Source organism: Rana temporaria, chromosome 1 (assembly GCF_905171775.1).
Source record: "Rana temporaria chromosome 1, aRanTem1.1, whole genome shotgun sequence".
NCBI lineage: Eukaryota > Metazoa > Chordata > Amphibia > Anura > Ranidae > Rana > Rana temporaria.
Genome location: NC_053489.1, coordinates 219,455,596 through 219,478,025, shown reverse-complemented (window position 1 = coordinate 219,478,025; position 22,430 = coordinate 219,455,596). Strand labels below are relative to the sequence as shown.

Sequence of the window (22,430 nt, the reverse complement as noted above, 5' to 3'; positions counted from 1 at the left end):
CTCCTTCACTTACCTCATCCTTCCATTTTGCTTTTAAATGTCCTTATTTCTTCTGAGAAATCCTCACTTCCTGTTCTTCTGTCTGTAACTCCACACAGTAATGCAAGGCTTTCTTCCTGGTGTGGAGAAAGCCTCTTGAGGGGGCGAGCAGGAGTGTCAGGACACTCTCTCTACTTTGCAGATAGAGAAAGGAGCTGTGTGTTAGTGGGCGTCCTGACACTCCTACTCGCCCCCTCCCCCCTCAAAAGGCTTTCTCCACACCAGGGAGAAAGCCTTGCATTACTGTGTGGAGTTACAGACAGAAGAACAGGAAGTGAGGATTTTTCAGAAGAAATAAGGACATTTAAAAGCAAAATGGAAGGATGGGGTAAGTGAAGGAGGACTGCACTAAGGTAAAGGAAGCTATTTAGGGGGGGGGGGGGGGAATTCCTTTACATCCCTTTGAGCTTTTAGCAGAATCTTCTCAAAATGTTTTCTCTTTGTTACATACATCTATTACTGCAGCATCTTAAAAACAACTGAAACATACCAAGTAAATGTTTTGTTACAAATTTTTAACGTTGATTGAAGTTTTCAGGAACAGTACAAGCTTTGTATGCATAGGCAAGGAAAATCAGTAATACTTCCCACAAAAGTAGAACATAGGCATCTTAAAATGATACATATCTAGCAGTATGTGACAAAGAAATGGCACAACATGGCCATTTCAGTATCTGTTTTGGTATGTAGTACAGCCAAGAGGCTCAGTCCTAGAATAGCCGAATAAAAAATGCAAGCCTATGAACCCTAGTATTGAAAAGCATGGAGAATAATCTGCAAGGGCACTTTCACACTGGCAGTGCCCGGGTGTCGGCGTTAAAGTGCCACTATTTATAGCGGCGCTTTACGGTCATTTTTGCAGTGCTTTTTTGCCGCTATTGAGGCTCTTTTAACCTCCACTAATGGCTGAAAAAGGGTTAAAAGTGCCGCTTTACCAGCGCTACCCATCAATTTCAATTGGCAGGGGAAAAATACCACACAAAGTTTATTAAAAAAAATATTCTTTTACATATAAATAATATATCCACAATTACCCTGTGGAATCTCCCACACTGCACATAGAAACACCAGCTTTAAAAGCGGAGTTCCACCCAAAAGTGGAACTTCCACTCATTGTACTCCCCCACCTGGAATAACAGGTGCATGCAAATAGTGGTAGTCTGTGCAAGGTATTGACGCTGCAGATGATGTCTATAATTGGACAAGGGTGGATGTCACAATCTACCCTTGTCCAATCAGAAAATGCCTTGTATTCATTGAGAAAAATACAAGGCATGCTCTTATTGACAGCAGTACTGAGCAAGCAACCCCTCCCCCTCCTATGTTCAGTATGCAAAGTGGAAGATTATAGCCATCACTGCTCTTAACTAAAGTTGAATAATGCCCTTACTATACACATAGGCCAGTTCAATATCTCAGGAAACCCGACTGGAAAACTCTCAGGACATTGCTAAGGAAGATGCTAAGAGAAGCCCAGCTATTACTGGTGGCGGGGAGCCTGCTCATTGGAAAAATAATTATTACTGCTAGTAGCTATAGCTGCTAGCAGTAATCGCATGTAGAAAAATCTAAGTTCATTGGATCAACTAGGGTACAATCAGCCTGCCCGTACATAGATCGAATGTCAGCCAGTCTCTGCTGAACCATGGATTAACCAGTTCCCGACCCCCGCATGTACATATACGTCCACAATATGGCACGTACAGGCACATGGGCGTACATGTACGTCCCCGCCTTACCTGGGTTCGGGGGTCCGATCGGGACCCCCTCCGGTACATGCGAGGGCCGGGAACGGTGTACGGGAGGTCCGGGAGGAGGGGGCGGCTATTGGTTTCCAGCCGTCCCCTCTCGATCTCCCTCCGCGAATCAGCTTCCACCTGAGCTCTCCCTGCCTGTGTAACTGTAAACACAGGCAGGGAGGAAGTGACGTTTTCTCCCCTCTGGCGGTCTTTTCGTCCGGTTCCAGAGGAGAGAAGACGTCAGTACTGTGAGTTGCACCAACAGCACACTGACACAGCACACATAGGCACATAACCCCCCCCCGATCACCCCCCCAGCACCCCCAGATCACCCCCTGTCACAGTGTCACTGATTGCAGTGATCATTTATTTTCTGATCACTGCTTTTAGTGTCAGTGTGACAGAAAAAAGTGTCAGGGCAGTTAGGTTTAGGCCCCTTTAGGTCCAGGGTAGCCCCCTACCCCCCCCCCCAATAAAGGTTTAACCCCTGATTGCCCCTAAAGTTAACCCTTTCACCCCTATTGCCAGTGTCACTAAGCGATCGGTTTCTGATCGCTGTATTAGTGTCACTGTTGCCGCTAGGCAGTTAGTTTTTTTTTAGGTTCGCCGCCAGGTTTATATAGCGTTAGGTACCCCCATAAATAAAGGTTTTAACCCCTGATTGCCCCTAGAGTTAACCCTTTCACCCCTATTGCCAGTGTCACTAAGCAATCGGTTTCTGATCGCTGTATTAGTGTCACTGTTGCCGCTAGGCAGTTAGTTTTTTTTGAGGTTCGCCGCCAGGTTTATATAGCGTTAGGTACCCCCATAAATAAAGGTTTTAACCCCTGATTGCCCCTAGAGTTAACCCTTTCACCACTGATCACTGTATAAGTGTCACTGGTGACGTGGTTAGCCAGTTAGTTATTTAGTTATTTTAGGTTCGCCACCAGGTTTTTAGAAAGCGTCAGGTACCCCCATATATTACCGAATAAAGGTTTTAACCCCCTGATTGCCCCCTAGTTAACCCTTTCACCAGTGATCACCGTATAAGTGTTACGGTTGACGCTGGTTGGTTAGTTTGCTGTTTATAGCATCAGAGCACCCGCCGTATATAACCCAATAGGTTTAACCCCCTGATCACCCGGCGGGTGATATAAATTTAATTTTAGCGCCAGTCAGGGTCTGCGTCGCCCCAGGCAGCGTTAGGTTAGAGCCAGTACCGCTTACACCCACTCGCTAAGCATACACCCCCCTTAGTGGTATAGGATCTGAACGGATCGATACCTGATCTGATCAGATCTATACTAGCGTACCCAGCAGTTTAGGGTACCCAAAAACGCATTGTTAGCGGAATCAGCCCAGATACCCGCTAGCACCTGCGTTTTCCCCCTCTGCCCAGCCCAACCCACCCAAGTGCAGTATCGATCGATCACTGTCACTTACAAAACACAAGACACATAACTGCAGCGTTCGCAGAGACAGGCCTGATCCCTGCGATCGCTTACAGTTTTTTTTTAAGCGTTTTCTACGTTTGCTTTTCTACAGATCAGGTGCTTTTTTTACCTGTGAATCCTTACCATTGTACCACTAAATTTAGAGTCCAAAATGGCAAACCGAAGGTACAATGATAAGCAGGCCTTGGAGTTCATGTGCATGTCAGATAGTGAAGAGGAGGAGGTCACGCATCTGACAGATTCTGGCTCAGAATACGAACCCATTTACGACAGCGGCTCCATGTCAGATAGCTCGCACGACGAAGTTGAGGTCCCTGCTAAGGCCAGGCGTACCCGATCCCGTTCTGATGTTGTTGAGCAGCAAGAACCGCAGGACCCTCGTATGGAGCAGAGATCCAGTACTAGCGCCGCTATTCCTTCTGGTGAATTGGCAAGCACCAGCGGCCTAGTACACCCTGGTCGTTTATCCAGCACTGCAGTAACACTTGGTGACGTGGCGAGTCCCATAAGTGCAGTTGAAGCTGGCGATGTGGCAAGCACAAGTAGTGTCCCGCTGCCACCAAGAAGAAGACAGAGACAGGCCCGTCGTGCCCATAGTGCCCTTCCTGTAGAATTTGCCTATCCTGATTGGGTCCCCACCACTTCTACAGCACCTGTACTTCCCCCATTCACTGGCCAACCCGGTATTCAGGTGGATACAGCGAACTTTACGTCACTTGATTTTTATTCGCTGTATTTCACGGAAGATCTCTATAGATCTATTGTGGACCAGACTAATTTATATGCTGGTACCTACATCGCCGCTAACCCCCAGTCTCGCCTTGCCAAACAATGGAAACCTCTCGAGGTTTCCGAATTTAAGACCTTTCTGGGCCTTACCCTCAACATGGGCATACACAAATTTCCGTCATTGCGGATGTATTGGTCCACACATCCCATTGACCATATGCACATTTTCTCTGCTCACATGGCCAGGAAACGATACGAGGCGATCCTGCGGTTCCTGCATTTCAGTGACAATGCACTTTGTCGTCCACGTGGAGACCCTGAATTTGACCGGCTCTACAAAATTCGGCCCCTCGTAAACCATTTCAACGAACGTTTTGCAGCCTTGTTTAATCCCCAGCAGGTTGTATGCGTTGATGAGTCCCTGATTAAATTTGCTGGCCGCTTGTCTTTCAAACAGTACCTTCCCAGCAAGCGTTCCAGATACGGGGTCAAGCTCTATAAGCTCTGTGACAGGGCCACAGGCTACACATGGAGCTTTAGGGTTTACGAGGGAAAAGATAGTCAGGTAGAGCCGGAAGGATGCCCAGATTACATGGGGAGCGCTGGCAAGATTGTTTGGGACTTGGTGTCACCCTTATTCGGAAAGGGGTACCATTTGTATGTGGACAATTTTTACAGCAGCGTGCCACTTTTTAGCCACTTATTTGGTCAACAGATTGGAGCATGTGGCACCGTGCGACCTAATCGCCGGGGCTTCCCCCAGCGGCTTGTAGATGCCCGTGTTAGGCCGGGGGCGAGAGCCTGCTGCAGATGTAAAAATTTGCTCGCTGTGAAGTGGCGGGACAATAGGAATGTTTTCGTTCTTACCACCCTTCACGCAGACACGACAGTCCAAATTCGTACGGCGACTGGTGTTGTGGAGAAACCCCTCTGTGTCCACGAATATAACCTTAATATGGGAGGGGTGGACCTCAACGACCAGTTAATGGCGCCGTATCATATTGCCCGTAAGACGAGACGCTGGTACAAAAAAGTGTCTCTACATTTATTTCAATTGGCTCTACTGAATGCTCATGTCGTATACAGAGCTTCAGGACGGAATGAATCCTTCCTTCAATTCCAGAGGGATATCATCACAGAACTCCTGTATCCAGGCGGTACTGTACCTCACCAGCCCCTACCAAATGCAGTAAGCCGACTGCATGAGAGGCATTTTCCTTATGCCCTCGAGAGTACCCCTACCCAACGAGCCCCCCAAAGAAAATGTCGTGTCTGTACCAAGCGCGGATTTAGGCGTGACACCCGTTATTTTTGTCCCAAATGTCCTGCCAATCCTGGTCTTTGTATTGGTGAATGTTTTGAACGCTTCCACACACACACACGTTAATTATTAGTGTAGGGTGAAACATTTCACAGGCTAGGCACACACACAGGGTCTCCCAAGATGCCATCGCATTTTGAGAGACCCAAACCTGGAACCGAAAAGTTGAAGTTACAGTTCACAGTTAAAAAAAGTAAAAAATAAAAACACACAAAAAAATATAAAATAAAAAAAACAAAAATAGTTGTCATTTTATTGTTCTCTCCCTCTCTATTCTCTCTCTATTGTTCTGCTCTTTTTTACTGTATTCTATTCTGCAAAGTTTTATTGTTGTTATGTTTTTTCATGCTTGCTTTTCAGGTATGTAATTTATTTTACTGTTTTCAGGTACGCCATTCAGCTGTTGCGCGGACTTATTTATCTTGACAGCAACAGCGTTTGCTCCCACGATATATAAAGCCGCGACTCCAGTGCTGTAGGAGGTGATTTCACCACCACAGTTAAAAAAAAGAGCATATATGCCGAAGCATGGGGGCAGCAGGGGCGGAGGAGCGATTTTGCTCCTAATGCCGCGTACATACGGTTGACATTCCTACGGAGGCTTTCCCGTGGAAAAGTCTGACCATGTGTACACGGCATAGAAAAGTCCGACCGTGTGTACGCGGCATAGAAAAGTCCGACCGTACGCGGCATAACTTTTTTGCGGGAGGATGCCCCCATGCTTCGGCATATATATATTTTAGGCACAGGTTGCGTTAAAAAATGTTTTATTTTTTACTATGTTTTTTTATAGGTATTTGCTTTGCAGGTATGGTATAATCTTACTGTTATACTGGAATGTTACTTTGTTTTAATGTTAACCATCATTTGCTTAGCAGGTACGCCATTCAGTTGCAGTGCGGATTTATTTAGCGTGACAGCAACAGCGTTTGCTCCCACGATATATAAAGCCGCGACTCCAATGCTGTAGGAGGTGATTTCACCACTACAGTTCAAAAAAGAGCATATATGCCGGAGCATGGGGGCATTAGGGGCGGAGGAGCGATTTTGCTCCTAATGCCGCGTACATACGGTTGACATTCCTACGAAGGCTTTCCTGTGGAAAAGTCTGACCGTGTGTACGCGGCATAGAAAAGTCCGACCGTACGCGGCATAACTTTTTTCTGGGAGGATGCCCCCATGCTTCGGCATATATAAATGGTGCATGTATGCCCATCATTAGAAGTGGGTGGATGAAGGGAGGTATTCTAATGGTGGGCATACCCACCGATCAATCTTTTTTTTGTTCAGCCAACAGGCTGCATGAAAAAAAAAAAAAAAAAGATTACAATACATGTCCAACAAGAACCATCAACGTACTGGTATGTTGCTGGACTTTGAATGGTTATACCAGAATGATGCCTGCGGGTTTAGGCATCATCTTGGTATCATTCTTTTCAGCCAGCGGTCGGCTTTCATGTAAAAGCAGTCCTAGCGGCTAATTAGCCTCTAGACTGCTTTTACATTCAGTGGGAGGGAATGTCCCCCCCCAGATATAAACGGCGCCATTGAGAATATGGGAAAGCATTTTATCACACCGATCTTGGTGTGGTCAGATGCTTTGAGGGCAGAGGAAAGATCTAGGGTCTAATAGACCCCATTTAAAAAAAAAAAAGGAGTACCTGTCACTAACTATTGCTATCATAAGGGATATTTACATTCCCTGAGATAACAATAAAAATGGTAAAAAAATAAATAAATGGAAGGAACAGTTAACAAATAAAATAAAAAAAGCGAAATATATAAAAAAATAAAAAAATAAAAAAAAGCATCCCTGTCCCCCCCTGCTCTTGCGCAAAGACGAACGCAAGCGTCGGTCTGGAGTCATATGTAAACAGCAATTGCACCATGCATGTGAGGTATCACCGCGAAGGGCAGATCGAGGGCAGTCATTTTAGCAGTAGACCTACTCTGTAAATCTAATGTGGTAACCTGTAAAGGCTTTTAAAGGCTTTTAAAAATGTATGTAGTTTGTCGCCACTGCGCGTTTGTGCGCAATTTTAAAGTATGTCGTGTTTGGTATCCATGTACTCGGCCTAAGATCATAATTTTTATTTCATCAATAATTTGGGCAATATAGTGTGTTTTAGTGCTTTAAAATAAAAAAAAGTGTATTTTTTCCCCAAAAAATGCGTTTGAAAAAACGCTGCGCAAATACTGTGTGGAAATTTTTTTTGCAACACCCACCATTTTAATCTGTAGGGCCTTTGCTTTAAAAAAATATATAATGTTTGGGGGTTCAACTTTACTTTCTTGCAAAAAAATAATATGTTTTTATGTAAACAAACAGTGTCAGAAAGGGCTTTTTCTTCAAGTGGTTAGAAGAGTGGGTGATGTGTGACATAAGCTTCTAATTGTTGTGCATAAAATGCCAGGACAATTGAAAACCCCCCCAAATGACCCCATTTTGGAAAGTAGACACCCCAAGCTATTTGCTGAGAGGCATCTTAAGTCCATGGAATATTTTAGATTTTGACCCAAGTTGCGGGAAATTATATATATATTTTTTTTTTTTTTTGCGCAAAGTTGTCACTAAATGATATATTGCTCAAACATGCCATGGGCATATGTGGAATTACACCCCAAAATGCTTTCTGCTGCTTCTCCTGAGTACGGGGATACCACATGTGTGAGACTTTTTGGGAGCCTAGCCGCGTACGGGACCCCAAAAACCAATCACCGCCTTCAGGCTTTCTAAGGGTGTAAATTTTTGATTTCACTCCTCACTACCTATCACAGTTTCGAAGGCCATAAAATGCCAAAATAGCACAAAAAAAACCCAAATGACCCCATTTTGGAAAGAAGACACCCCAAGGAAACTGCTGAGAGGCATGTTGAGTCCATTGATTTTTTTTTTTTTTTGTCCAAAGGGATTGAATAATGAGAAAAAAAAAAAAAAAAAAAAAGAAAAATGTGTCACTAAATGATATATTGCTCACACATGCCATGGTTATATGTGGAGTTGCACCCTAAAATACATTCTGCTGCTTCTCCTGAGTACGGGGATACCACATGTTTGGGACTTTTTGGGAGCCTAGCCGCGTACGTGACCCCGAAAACCAAGCACCGCCTTCAGCATTTCTAAGGGCGCAAATTTTTGATTTCACTCCTCACTACCCATCACAGTTTCGAAGGCCATAAAATGCCAAAATAGCACAAAAACCCCCCAAATGACCCCATTTTGGAAAGTAGACACCCCAAGCTATTTGCTGAGAGGCATGTTGAGTCCATGGAATATTTAATTTTTTTGCCCCAAGTGATTGAATCATGACCAAAAAAAATTAAAATAAAAAAATGTACAAAACATTGTCACTAAATTATATATTTCTCACACATGCCATGGTTATATGTGGAATTGCACCCCAAAATACATTCTGCTGCTTCTCCTGAGTACGGGGATACCACATGTGTGGGACTTTTTGGGAGCCTAGCCGCGTATGAGACCCCGAAAACCAAGCACCGCCTTCAAGATTTCTAAGGACATAAATTTTTGATTTCACTCACACAAATCTTGAAGGCAGTGCTTGGTTTTCGGGGCCCCGTACGCGGCTAGGCTCCCAAAAAGTCCCACACATGTGGTATCCCCGTACTCAGGAGAAGCAGCAGAATGTATTTTGGGGTGCAATTCCACATATAACCGTGGCATGTGTGAGAAATATATCATTTAGTGACAACGTTTTGTATTTTTTTTTTTTTGGTCATTATTCAGTGACTTGGGGCAAAAAAATTAAATATTCCATGGACTCAACATGCCTCTCAGCAAATAGCTTGGGGTGTCTACTTTCCAAAATGGGGTCATTTGGGGGGGTTTTGTGCCGTTTTGGCATTTTATTGCCTTCGAAACTGATAGGTAGTGAGGAGTGAAATCAAAAATGTATGCCCTTAGAAAGCCTGAAGGCGGTGATTGGTTTTCGGGGTCCCGTACGCGGCTAGGCTCCCAAAAAGTCCCACACATGTGGTATCCCCGTACTCAGGAGAAGCAGCAGAATGTATTTTGGGGTGCAATTCCACATATGCCCATGGCATATGTGAGAAATATATCATTTAGTGACAACGTTTTGTAAAATGTTTTTTTTTTTGGTCATTATTCAATCACTTGGGGCCATAAAATTAAATATTCCATGGACTCAACATGCCTCTCAGCAAATAGCTTGGGGTGTCTTCTTTCCAAAATGGGGTCATTTGGGGGGGTTGAGTGACATCTTGGCATTTTATGGCCTTCAAAACTGTGATAGGTAGTGATAGGTAGTGAGGAGTGAAATCAAAAATGTATGCCCTTAGAAATCTTGAAGGCGGTGCTTTGTTTTCGGGGCCCCGTATGCGGCTAGGCTCACAAAAAGTCCCACATATGTGGTATCCCCGTACTCGGGAGAAGCAGCAGAATGTATTTTGGGGTGCAATTCCACATATAACTATGGCATGTGTGAGCAATATATCATTTAGTGACAACTTTGTGCAAAAAAAAATCAGTTTGTCATATTCCCGCAACTTGTGTCAAAATATAAAATATTCCATGGACTCGACATGCCTCTCAGCAAATAGCTTAGGGTGTCTACTTTCCAAAATGGGGTCATTTGTTTTGTTTTTTTGCTATTTTGGCATTTTATGGCCTTCGAAACCTTGATAGGTAGTGAGGAGTGAAATCAAAAATTTGTGCCCTTAGAAATGCTGAAGGCGGTGCTTGGGTTTTGGGGCCCCGTATGCGGCTAGGCTCCCAAAAAGTCCCACACATGTGGTATCCCCGTACTCAGGAGAAGCAGCAGAATGTATTTTGGGGTGCAATTCCACATATAACCATGGCATGTGTGAGAAATATATCATTTAGTGACAACTTTTTGTAAACATTTTTTTTATTTATTTTTTTCGTCATTATTCAATCACTTGGGACAAAAAAATTAAATATTCAATGGACTCAACATGCCTCTCAGCAGTTTCCTTGGGGTGTCTACTTTCCAAAATGGGGTCATTTGGGGGGGTTTTGTACTGCCCTGCCATTTTAGCACCTCAAGAAATGAGATAGGCAGTCATAAAATAAAAGCTGTGTAAATTCCAGAAAATGTACCCTAGTTTGTAGACGCTATAACTTTTGCGAAAACCAATAAATATACGCTTATTGCGATTTTTTTTACTAAAGACATGTGGCTGAATACATTTTGGCCTAAATGTTTGACTAAAATTTAGTTTATTCGATTTTTTTTACTTTTTGTTATAAGAAAAATCATTTTTTTTTCAAAATTTACGGTCTTTTTGCGTTTATATCGCAAAAAATAAAAATCGCAGAGGCGATCAAATACCATCAAAATAAAGCTCTATTTGTGGGAAGAAAAGGACGCAAGTTTCGGTACAACATTGCATGACCGCGCAATTACCAGTTAAAGCAGCGCATTGCCAAATTGTAAAAACACCTTGGGTCTTTAGACAGCGTATTGGTCCGGGGCTTAAGTGGTTAAAGGGGTTGTAAAAAGGTACATTTTTTTTCCTAAATAGCTTCCTTTACCTTAGTGCAGTCCTCCTTCACTTACCTCATCCTTTCATTTTGCTTATAAATGTCCTTATTTCATCAGAGAAATCCTCACTTCCTGTTCTTCTGTCTGTAACTCCACACAGTAATGCAAGGCTTTCTCCCTGGTGTGGAGTGTCATGCTCGCCCCCTCCCTTGGACTACAGGAGAGTCAGGACGCTCTCTCTACGTTGCAGATAGAGAAAGGAGGTGTGTTTTGGTGGGCGTCCTGACTCTCCTGTAGGACAAGCAAGGGGGCGAGCACGACACTCCACACCAGGGAGAAAGCCTCCCATTACTGTGTGGAGTTACAGACAGAAGAACAGGAAGTGAGGATTTCTCAGAAGAAATAAAGACATTTAAAAGCAAAATGGAAGGATAAGGTAAGTGAAGGAGGACTGCACTAAGGTAAAGGAAGCTATTTAGGAAAAAAAAAAATTATACCTTTACAACCCCTTTTAGATAAAAGCATATAAATATTAGGAGGTCGACCGATTATTGGTACAGCCAATTATCGGTGGCCGATAGTCACATTTTTTTGAAGCATCGGTAACAAAACTTACAATATTGCTTCAAGGGGTTGTACCGGGGTGATACCTGCAGCTGCCATTCTTTAGAGGGGATGGTCAGCTTTCTTGTAATAACAACCGATGCTGCTTGGGAGGGGATGCCCCCCCCCCCACTGCTCACCCGGGATCTCCCGTCCCACCGGGTAACCTGAGCTACCAGCCGCCACATCCGCTGGCTGGCCAAAGACCTGAACAAAGCCAATGCTTTATTCGGGTCTCTGATCTAGTAACCTGGAAGCAATGACATGACATTACTTCAAGATTACTGCCACCCTAAAGATGACAGTTTTAAAAAATAAAAAAGTATTCAAAAATGTAGATCTTGACGTGTAGAGTCAGGGGTTGAGGTCTTATAGACCCCAGATCCCTCCATGAAGAGTACTTGTCACTGCCTATTACTGTCACAAGGGATGTTTACATTCCTTGCGACAGCAATAAAAGTGATTAAAAATAAAATTAAAAGGATAGAAAAAAAAAAAAAAAAAAAGTTTAAATCTACAGAATATCGGTACCCGATATCGGCTTGAAAGGCAGCAAAAAAATAATAATCGGTATAAGCACTGAAAAAAAACTATATTGGTCGACCCCTAAAGAATATATTTCTCCTAAAAAATAAAAAAAAAAGCTAACTAACTACTGCATGCTACACAGTGATGTATCCTACAGAGCCCTAACCCCTGAACTGCATTCACTATGTTGTACATTATACCCCCCAGCCTGTGCTATATACACCATGTTGTACATTATCTCTCTTACTCCTGAACTGTATACCCTGCACTGCATTCACCATGTATACCCGTGGCTGGAATCTGGGATGTTGTGGACAGCTATGGTGGATCAGCCTGTACAAAGCAATGTCAAACTGATGTCCATGGATTCTCACATGTATCCCCACATTAGGCGAGCACGCTTGGCTAGTGACAAACAAACAATTGCTCCTGGACACAATCTGTCATTCTTTGCAAGGATGTGCAATGTAGAGAGTTGTACTGTGGAAAAAATGTAACATGTCTGCATTTTTCTGCTTGCTCACCCCAGGTGTGCCATGGTTTGAATCAAGGCCTAATTAAGTGTAGGGGGAGGGGGGGGGGTAAGTTTGCCATCTTTGCCCTGGCTGGCCTTCTCAGCACTGATAAAGTATTAGGGGGTGCTTTAGCATTCGAGCCATTTTACAAGTTAAAGGGGTTGTAAAGATTTTTTTTTTTTTTTTTTTTTACAAAACATGTTATAGCTACCTCCTCTATGCAAGGGTTTTGCACAGAGGGGCCCCCCGATCCTTTTCTCCTGGGGTCCCCCAGCAATGCTCCTGTCTCCTACGGAGACCCACATTCCCTGGAGGCATGCGTGCGGGCGTGCTCCAAGTCCTGCTGCGCTGTCCATTGACACGGACAGCAGGACTCAGCCCCACCCCTGGCTCCTGTGTCATTGCTTTGTTTGACAGCAGTGGGAGCCAATGCTCCTGCTGCCATCAGTCCAGCCGATTAGGACCAGAGACAGAGACTGGAGCTGCTCTGCTCGTCCCCGTAATAAAAGGGGGGCTCTGGGAGGCTACTGCACTAAAAAAAAAAAGTTTATTCACCTTAATACATAGAATGCATGAAGGTGAAAAAATGCTGGAGAGTTTACAACCCCTTTAAGAACACTTAGAACAGTTTTATAAATTTTCACATGTTCTCAGTGGTAAATATCCAACATTGCTGGTCACCTGGTGTGAGAACCAAAGTAATGAGCAGTTATTTGTTTTGGACCATGTTCTTTCAGCACCGGAGCATCAGCTGAACACACAGTTCTCTGGCATTTCAAGAAAGCCAACAGGATTTTGTTCTAAGAAAACCAGTGAAGATACAAAAGGTTTTTCTAAACAATTTTGTTTAGTTCAAACAGGACATTTTAGTGACTGGTAGATGGCATGGTGATTTAAACCTTCTGCGATTAGCAACTATCTAAAGTGATCTGAAGCCCTGTATGCTTACAGACACAGGAAGACCATGCCATTTCTGTCAGGATGAACTGCGATAATTACAAATAACAAACTTGTGTGCCTCCCAAAAAATGGAAACTGACACTTTTGTCAAAGAACAGAAATTTCCAAGTGTCTAAACTCCATCCATTCATGTGATGTTTGTGAGTATATGCGTGCACCAACATCAGTGCTACGTGTCTGCTCATGAAAATAAAAACACATGCCTAGGTGTGACTGGGCCCTAAATGGCAAACTACAAATACATCTCTGGAACAGTAATGATGTGCACCGTATATGCCCAATTTCCCCGATCCAGATATCTTCTTTCTAACTGCAGTGCCCCCATTTGGCAGCCAGCTGGTTGCACGGAACTCCCCGTAGACTTCAAACAATTGTGGCCAACTGCAAAGTAAAAGCACAGATTTTGAAATGTGTTGCCACCAAAAATGTTTGCATGATGGTCTCTGGAACAGAGACATTTAGAAAACATTGAGGTTGATTTACAAAAAGTCAAATAGACTGTGAGCTCTGCAAAGTGCAGTTGCACCAGAGATCAGTAAAGCGGTAAGGCTTCACTTGCATTACTGCTTGCACATGATTGGATGATAAAAGTCAGCAGAGCTTCCCCTCATTTACTAAGCTCTGGAGCAACTGCACTTGCAAAGTGCTACTGCCCTTTGCACAGCCTTTTTTCTTTTGACAAAGCAGACCTGACCCTCCTCTCCTGGGGTCCCCCACTGGTGTCCTGGGCTCCTCCTCCTCCTCTACGTGTACCACCCCAGCAAGCTGCTTCCTATGGTGGCACATGTGCAGGCTTGCTCCCGAGCTGTGCCATAGTTAGAATTTGATAGAGAATTGCAGTCAATAGCTCTCACTGGGTCGAGGGAGAGGGAGCACAACTGCTGTCAGTCACAGCAGTGAATAAAGATAAGGCTAAGGTAAGTATTTGGAATGCTGGGGGAGGGAACTGACAATAGAAGATTTTTGTTACCTTAATGCAGAGAATAGATTAAGGTTAAAAAAAAAAAAAAAAAAAAAAAAACACCCCTTAGCTTTTACAACCACTTTAATTTGTAGAGATTTCCTCTTACTTCCTGCTTTGGCAATGGAAAAGAAGTGAAGGGAAATCTCGCCAATGTGACAATGGCAAAAATATAACAGATTATTACCTTCTATCCTTAACCACCTCCCACCCGCAGTATTTACAAATGATGGGCGCAAGGTGGCCCTCTCGTTCCCGCCATGCTTGCATGCCCACATGGGCGCACAGCACGGTGATCAGTGGTGTGCTCTGTCCCTGGGACATGACAAATCACGATCTTGGTAAAGAGCCGACGGAGGCTTTTTACCCACATGATCAGCTGTGTCCAATAACAGCCGATTGCATGTAAAACAAGGAAATGCCAGTTATCTCTCCTTGCCTTACACTGACAGCGTGTGAGGAGAGGAGAGCCGATCAGAGGTATTTCCTCACAGGGGAGCTCTGCACAGATAATCAGCGCCCAAATATTAGTGCAGCCCCAACAGTGCCCAGCTGTGATGCCAGACAGTGCCCAGCAGTGACGCCTTTCTGTGCCCATCAGTGAAGGAGAAAAATGTAAGTTTTGCCTATAGTTCTAGTTTAATACTCACATGTTCTACTTTCATTCTGCACAATTTTAAAGAGCTACTGCACAGAAGAAACTTCACTTATGTGCCCACCTAATTTGTTTTCGTAGAGCCACATATATGGGCATCTCGCTTTGTGCTCAGAGCATGCTACACAATGCGCTCTCAGCACAGAGACTAGGCTTTCACCGAGAGCCTGGGTTCACACTTGTCCGACAAACGGTCCTACATTGGGAGCTCATGTAGCATGATGTGTGAAAATCAATGTTTCCCTATGAGAGCCGTCTTAACTGGTCCTACACAAGTCGGTCCGACTTTGAAAATGCTCCCTGTACTACTTTGGTCCTACATTGATCCTACTTCAGCCCATTGAATATCATTGAAGTCGGATCAAAGTAGGATCCTTGTCCTTACCATCCGACTTTTGACATCTGACATGTGATTACAGCAGCAGTAAAAGGAATTTTATCTCACTCTGGGATTGTTTTGATTGGTCAAAGAACAAGTCAGACTATCACAAAGTCGGATCAAAGTAGTATCCTGTTCATGAAAGTAGGATGGGTGTAGGACCAACGTAGGACCGATGTAGCAGCGCAAAGTAGGATGAAAGTCGTGTAGTATAGTGTGAACCCAGCCTTACTCACAATCAGGACCCAGAACTCTCAGTTCCAGGTCACCTGATCGTTGTGATAGCCACTGATTGGCTATCACAGTGATCATTTACTGTGAGCGCGCCCCTGTGTTTATTTCCTCTTCTGGATGAGAAAGATACAGTGCATCTTTCTCTTCTTGCAGGAGTGGAACATGTAAACAAACCAATATGTGTAAATAAATAAATAAAAAAAAGGGGGGGGGGGGCAATCAAGGTTTGCTTAGTTTGTAGGGTCAAAGGTCATGGTCAGCATATTTTGGGTAGAATATTTTTTTTTTTTTCAAATTAGTATCAGTTGGCCTGAGTGTGTTTTAGGTAGGATGAAAAAAAAAAAATGTGCATATTGTTTCTGGGCTGTACTACGGGTACAAACAACTAACATACACGTGTGGTATCGCTGCAATCATCAGGAGTAGGAGAATTTAATTGGGCTGTACTTTTATGGTAATGGTAAATAAAATGAGAATAGCAAGAAATACACAGCTAAAATGAAAAAAATATATTTTTGTTTTACTATTTTGGGCTAGTTTTCCTTTGACAAAAAATAAATAAATAGGGAGACATTTGTTTCCATTTACAACCAAAGGCTGGTCATACATTATACACTTTTCATATTCAATTTCCTTTAGATTTTACTTCCGCTATGCAGTGCAAGGGCATACAAATGGAAAGCGTTTGCACGTTGCAAAATTGTTCTTATGCATTAACATTTATCTCACCCTTAGGTGTGAAGGGGTTAAATAATGTTTTTGTTGATGCCTTCTGGTGTCTATTAACTTTACTACTGATACTGAAGTAGATTTTGTTTTAATATATATATTAAAATTAGTGCAAAAAAAACAAAAACGTCTGACCCTTTCAGAAATACCAAAAGCTCCCGACTTCCTTTAGTTAGCTGACAACAGTGCTTCTGCAGTCGGCCCAGAACAGTTCTCCTCTTGACTACAGAGCAACCCATCACGTTATGGAGAAGAGGAGAGGGAAAGATGTTCTGTAGTCCTAACACACTTCCTGTTCTAGGGAGACTATCCTGCCACTCCATGGATATGGTACAGTAAGCGAATGTAGTCACCTTAAAGTGGAGTTCCACCCATTTTTTTATGTTTGTCTGTGCTGCATGCTCTAATCTCATAGTGTTCAGAATGGACAATTTTTATTTAATTTGTTGCTTGTAAATACCTTTATTTTGTAGTCCTTCATTACTTCCTCCTCCTTATTTGCCTAGGCTATTTGCAAGGGTTTCTGGGATAGGCATCATGTTTCCCAGTAGTCCTTGCAAACCTGACTGAAACCTATTACATTGCTTGTGCACTGAGCATGTGCGAGATATGCAAAGCTGAAATCCAGGAAGTCATACAGTCTGGCTTCATGATGCCCACACTTAAGATGGTCACGGTCTATTTCTAGATTATAAACTATTTAAATGCTGCAACAACCTAACAAAACAGACCTTAGTTTACAGACTAACTTTACTAGAATACATTAGGCTTGTGTATTACAGGGGTATTTATATTTAAAAAGTGAAATTGTGGGTGGAACTCCCCTTTAAGCCAGGAAATGCCTTACTGGCAGATCTGGTGAAAATAGAGGCAGGGACAGGATACCCGTCTTTGACAGGTATCCTTTCCTAGTCCGGGCTGCGGCCAGTGACGTCACCACAGGGCTTCCTCCTCCTCCCCCGGCCACCGGGCCCATAGGAGAGAGGAGCGGGGCCTTGCGCATGTGCAGTAGGGTTCCCGACGTGAAGCCGAAAGGCTACACTGCCAGGTTCCCTTCCCTGCAATGGCATTAAGGGACTCCAGGACAGGTAAGTGTCCATTTATTAAAAGCCAGCAGCTGCAATATGTGCAGCTGCCGGCTTTTATTTTTTTATTTTGGCCTGTACACCGCTTTAAATTTTGACCACTTAGAATAATGGTTTTTTTTGAGGGATAATCAAAGAGAATGAAAAAAAAAAAATCTTGTCATGCTTCACAGCGTAAAGCATCCGTTTATATCATGTTCAGGAATAGAACACAAGCACAAAGTGGCTTTTATTTACTTCACAAACTTCATGTCACATGAAAGCCCTAGTTTTATTCTCCAAACATATGGGACGTGTATTCTGATGAATCCCTCTGGGCAGTGTGGGTACTGATATAATATCATCCATTATGTCACTGTGCCTGTGCTGTGTTTTATCATGAACAAATGCAAACTATCATTTCTATTCCTTCATAAGTGTGTGTGTAAATCTATAAATTCATCAAATCCAGTCAATGCATATGTATTAATCCATTAATACATGTACTGTATTATGTCTGGATTTCTTCTTCAAAAAAAAAAAAAAAGGTCCAGTCTCCCCTCAAAAAAAAAAAAAAAGGATTTTTGTATTATTTATATATTTTACTTTCTGCTATAATACATATGCAATAATTTTATTTTTATTCTGCTACATATTTTCGGTAAAAAAAATCCCAATAGGTGTATTGATTAGTTTGCATAAAGGTTATAGCGCCTACAAATGATGGAATATTTTTATGTATTTTTTTTCTTTTACTAGTAATGGCAGCAATCAGCGTTTTTTAGCAGGACTGCGGCAGATTAATCTGACACCTGAAACTTTTTTGGGGACCAGTGACACCAATACAGTGATCAGTGCTAAAATAATGCACTGTCACTGTACTAATGACACTGGCACGGAAGGAGCAATCAAAGGGTTAAGCGTGTCCCTAGGGGGTGCTTACTAACTGTGTGGGGATTGCTCTGACTGGGAGAACACAGGGCTACGTGTTCCTGCTTAGCAGGAACACAAGATCTCCATGTTCTCTCCCCTGTCAGAACGACAATCTGCCTATCTGAGGAATGATTGTGGGTGGCTGGCAGGCATCGTGTCCACCAGACCCACTGATTAGCTTCAATCAGTTTAGGCCAATATGTATTGTTCTACATATTTTTGGTAAAAAAAATAAAAATCGCAATAAGCCTAAAAAAAGTTAAAGTGTCTACAAACTGCGGGAAAGATTTAGGGACCTTTTTTTAGTGGGACTGCAACAAATCTGACCCCAAATGATACTTTTTGGGGACCAGTGACATTACATTCATCAGTGCTATAAAAATGCACCGATCAATGCATTTTTATGGAGTTTGTTATTTTGATTACTAGCAATAGTGGTCATCTGTGATTTTTAGCGGTATTGTGGACAGATCGAACACTTGACACATTTTTGGGACCACTGACAATTATACAGCGAGCAGTGCTATAAAAATGCACCGATTACTGTACAAATGTCACTGGCAGGGAACGTGTTAACACTAGGGGCGATCAAGGGGTCAACTGTGTGTTCCCTCACGGTGTTCTAACTGTATGGGTGAGACTAACTAGGAGAAATGACTGGTGACTATCCTGGGCAAAGCCGTAAATGTACAGGATTTCACCCAGGAGAACCATTCTGCCGCAGTATATCTGCATGAACCAGTTAAAGTGTAACTAAATACAAAACCCCATTTTTGTGTTTGAATCCTTGAATGTTTTTTTGGATCCCAGTGGTGAGATTTCCCTGTACTTCTTGTCCTAGAGCCAAAACAGAAAGTGAGAGAAAATTCCTCCAAAGTGAGCAAACAGCCAGTTGTCACCAGAGATGAGCTCAGGCTTGAAAACAAGTCTAAACCTGCTTCAGCTATTATAACATGAAGCTGTTACCACGGACCATCAATCACAAGCGGGCGAAGCATTCCCTGCTGCCACGCATGTACATGCTCACTGTATACATGCAGCTGTGGGCAATGTCTTGGCCTCTTATGATTGGCAGTCGGCAGTGACAGCTCAGGTCAGGTTAGGACTAAAAACTGAACACGCCTGCTCATCCCTAAGAGCCGGTTCACACACAGGCGGCACGACTTTGGGGGCGACTCGGCAAGGCGATCTCAAGGCGACTTGAGAGGCAAATTGCAAAATGACTTCTGTATTGAAGTCAATGCAAGTCGCCCCCAAAGTTGTACAGGGACCTTTTTCTAAGTCGTAGCGATGCAAGTCACTCCTATTAGGCTCCATTCACACCTAGGCGTATTTACGCCTGACGCCCGACGCCCGATACGCTGGAGGGGAGAAATATCATTGCCCTCTATGGAGATGGTTCACATCTCCACGCCGAACGCTGAAACGCCGAACGCCTGAAGCTCAAAACAAGTCCCGGACCCTTTTTTTCAGGCGGCTTCGGCGTTCGGCATAGGAGATGTGGACCTGGGGGTTAAAATATCGGCGTTTTGTCGCCGCAAATCTCGGTACAAAACGCCACAATTTGTTGCCACAATTCGCGGGACAAAGCGCCACGATTAGGTGTGAATGCAGCCTTAGAACGGTTCCATTGACTACTGCGGACCGCGACTGAGTCGCCTGACAGGTCGCCCCTGTGTGAACCGGCTCTTATTGTCACTAGAACGGATTTTCCCCTATATTCCTATTCTGGTGACAACACAAACAAAACAAATAAAACATTTTGCCTTGCCAGAAAAAAAAAAAAAAAATGTAAGAGTGAATTATAGTTGTTGTAAAAGGCAGAAGTTTTTTTTTAATCTTCATGCATTAGGATAAAAAAAAAAAAAAGAAAAACCTTTAGCGTGCAGCAGCCCCTCTCAGACCCCCTAATACTTACCTGAGGTCAATCTCTATCCACTGTTGTTGCACAGGACACATGGCTGTCTGGGACTCTCCCTCTTGATTGGCTGAGACACACAGCGGGCACTATTTGCTCCTGCTGCTGTCAAAGTCAATGAGCCAATGAGGAGAGGGGGGGCGATCCAAGTCATGGCTTTGTGTCCGAATAGACACACAGAGCAGCGGCTCGGGTGCCCCCATAGCAAGCCACTTGCTGTGGGGGCACATTGCAGGAGGGGCCGGGAGTGCCGGTGAGGGCCACGAGAAAAGGAAGATACGGGCTGCTCTGTGCAAAACCACTACACAGGGCAGGCGAGTAGAACATGTTTGGTTTAAAAAAAAAAAAAACACAACCACACACACGACTTTAAATATCACTTTTAGGCCTCATGCACACTGGACGTTAAAAATAACATTATAAAATGTTTTTTTTTGTTTATGGATCAAGAACGTTAAACAAGGCTGTGGAGCGACGTTTTTGAGTGCTTATCAACGTTTATCAGCGTCCGAGCGTTTTTACAGTTGGAAAGCGTCGCTCAGTTTTTTACTGCACAAAAACGCCACTGCCCAAAACTGCTGATAACAGCCTGTGTGTGAATGGACACATAGGATAACATGATGGAGAGTTTAAGGACTGTAGAAAAAACATCTACAGCCAAAAAAACATCCAGTGTGCATGAGGCCCAATAGTGTACACCCTGTCCAACCCTCGCCCCAGATTCACTGTACTTACCTCTGGGAAAGGTTTTGATAGGTCAGCGCCATTACAGAGCAGCTACCCAATCTGTCCCGGAAGTGCTGCACAGAGAAGAGCAGGGAATTTTAAATCCCCAGACGGCTGGACCAGCTGTGTAGGAAGTGACAGCTCATCACCCATGGAGGTAAACACAGCAGGAAGGGGGTGGGGAGGGTGTACGGTGTTCGTTCACCCAAGGCTGGTGCAAGGATTTTTGACACTGCCAATGTATACCCCAACACCTTTTTAATGAAGCGCCCACCAGAGGCAGCCTCGCCAGCGCCCACCAGAGGCAGCCTCGCCAACGCCCACCAGAGGCAGCCTCGCCAACGCCCACCAATGGCAACCTCACCAGTGCCCACCAGTGGCAACCTCACCAGTGCCCATCAGATGCAGCCTCACCAGCGCCCACCAATGAATGTTTGCTACCATTCATTCAGGAGTCGGGACACAAACACAGTCCTCTGCCAGAGCTGCGCCCCTGACACTATGTGCGAACGAAGCCTGCTGAGACTTCGTTGCTTGCAGCAGAGAGAAGAAAGTAGGATCACCAGTGGCTGGGTGCCCTAGGCAGCTGCCTAGTTTGCCTACTGCTAGAATTTTTCTGTAAAAGTGAACTAACCCTTAAAGTTCAGGATGCTGAAAGTGGCAGAGCTAGCTGTCAGTGTCTCCCCACCATGCCATGAAGGATAGAACATGTATGGTAGCATTTGTAGCAATCTATAGGAAGCACAGCCCATTGCAATGATCTTACCTGCTGATTCCTGTCCACAAGGCGATCTACAGAGCACAGATAGAACACCAGCATACTTCTCATCAGCTCCCACGTGTTCTTACTTCTGTAGGCTTCTTGTGTGTTGTGGAAGTCTATGGTGAGAGTAGGGCAGGGTCTGCCCCCCACATTCTCTATGTGATCTATGTGGGAGCCCACAGGCCATGGCTTCTCCCCTGTCTGTTCAGCAGCCTCCTTCCTCTTCACCTGAGAGGCTGTCACTGCCGAGGATCTCAGCCGTACGGCGCCCCTGGCCGGGGTCCTGATTCTCAGAGCGAGCTTCATAGAAGGAGTCATTCTGCCGCACGCCATATGGGATGTACACAGCAGCACAGCGCTACACGTGAACGAGCCTGCAGATGAAGATACTGGAAGGGAGAGACACGAAGCTCGCCTGCTATTGGAGCTGGGCTCTTCCTCCGAGCGCCACACACCCCCGCCACGGGATTGGCTGCAGCCCGTGACGTCATTCACATCCTCGTGTATTTCCCAAACACGCTTCCAGGAAAGCCCCTCCTCTCCAGTCACACTGTCAGTGACGTTCCCAGTTCTGCATGAGACCACACCAATGTTTACAAACCTTTATCCATTTTCAGAACTCTGTTAACCACTTGCCACCCAGGCCAATTCTGACACTGTCAGAAAAAAACATTTTTTTGGCTAGAAAATTACTCAGGACCCACAAATGTTT

At 44.1% G+C, this 22,430-nt stretch overlaps 1 protein-coding gene across 2 annotated transcripts in view; it reads right to left on the bottom strand.

Annotated features, from left to right (window-relative positions):
• The window catches only part of LOC120937414 (proline dehydrogenase 1, mitochondrial-like), a 218,663-nt gene extending 196,531 nt beyond the window's left edge, over positions 1 to 22,132 (bottom strand). For both annotated transcript variants that reach the window (XM_040350634.1, XM_040350642.1), the window contains exon 1: positions 21,722 to 22,132. In XM_040350634.1, coding sequence (XP_040206568.1) covers positions 21,722 to 22,051 — 330 coding nt within the window. In that variant the 5' untranslated portion in view covers positions 22,052 to 22,132. The remainder of the gene's footprint in view (positions 1 to 21,721) is intronic.
• Between the last annotated feature and the right edge of the window lie 298 nt (positions 22,133 to 22,430).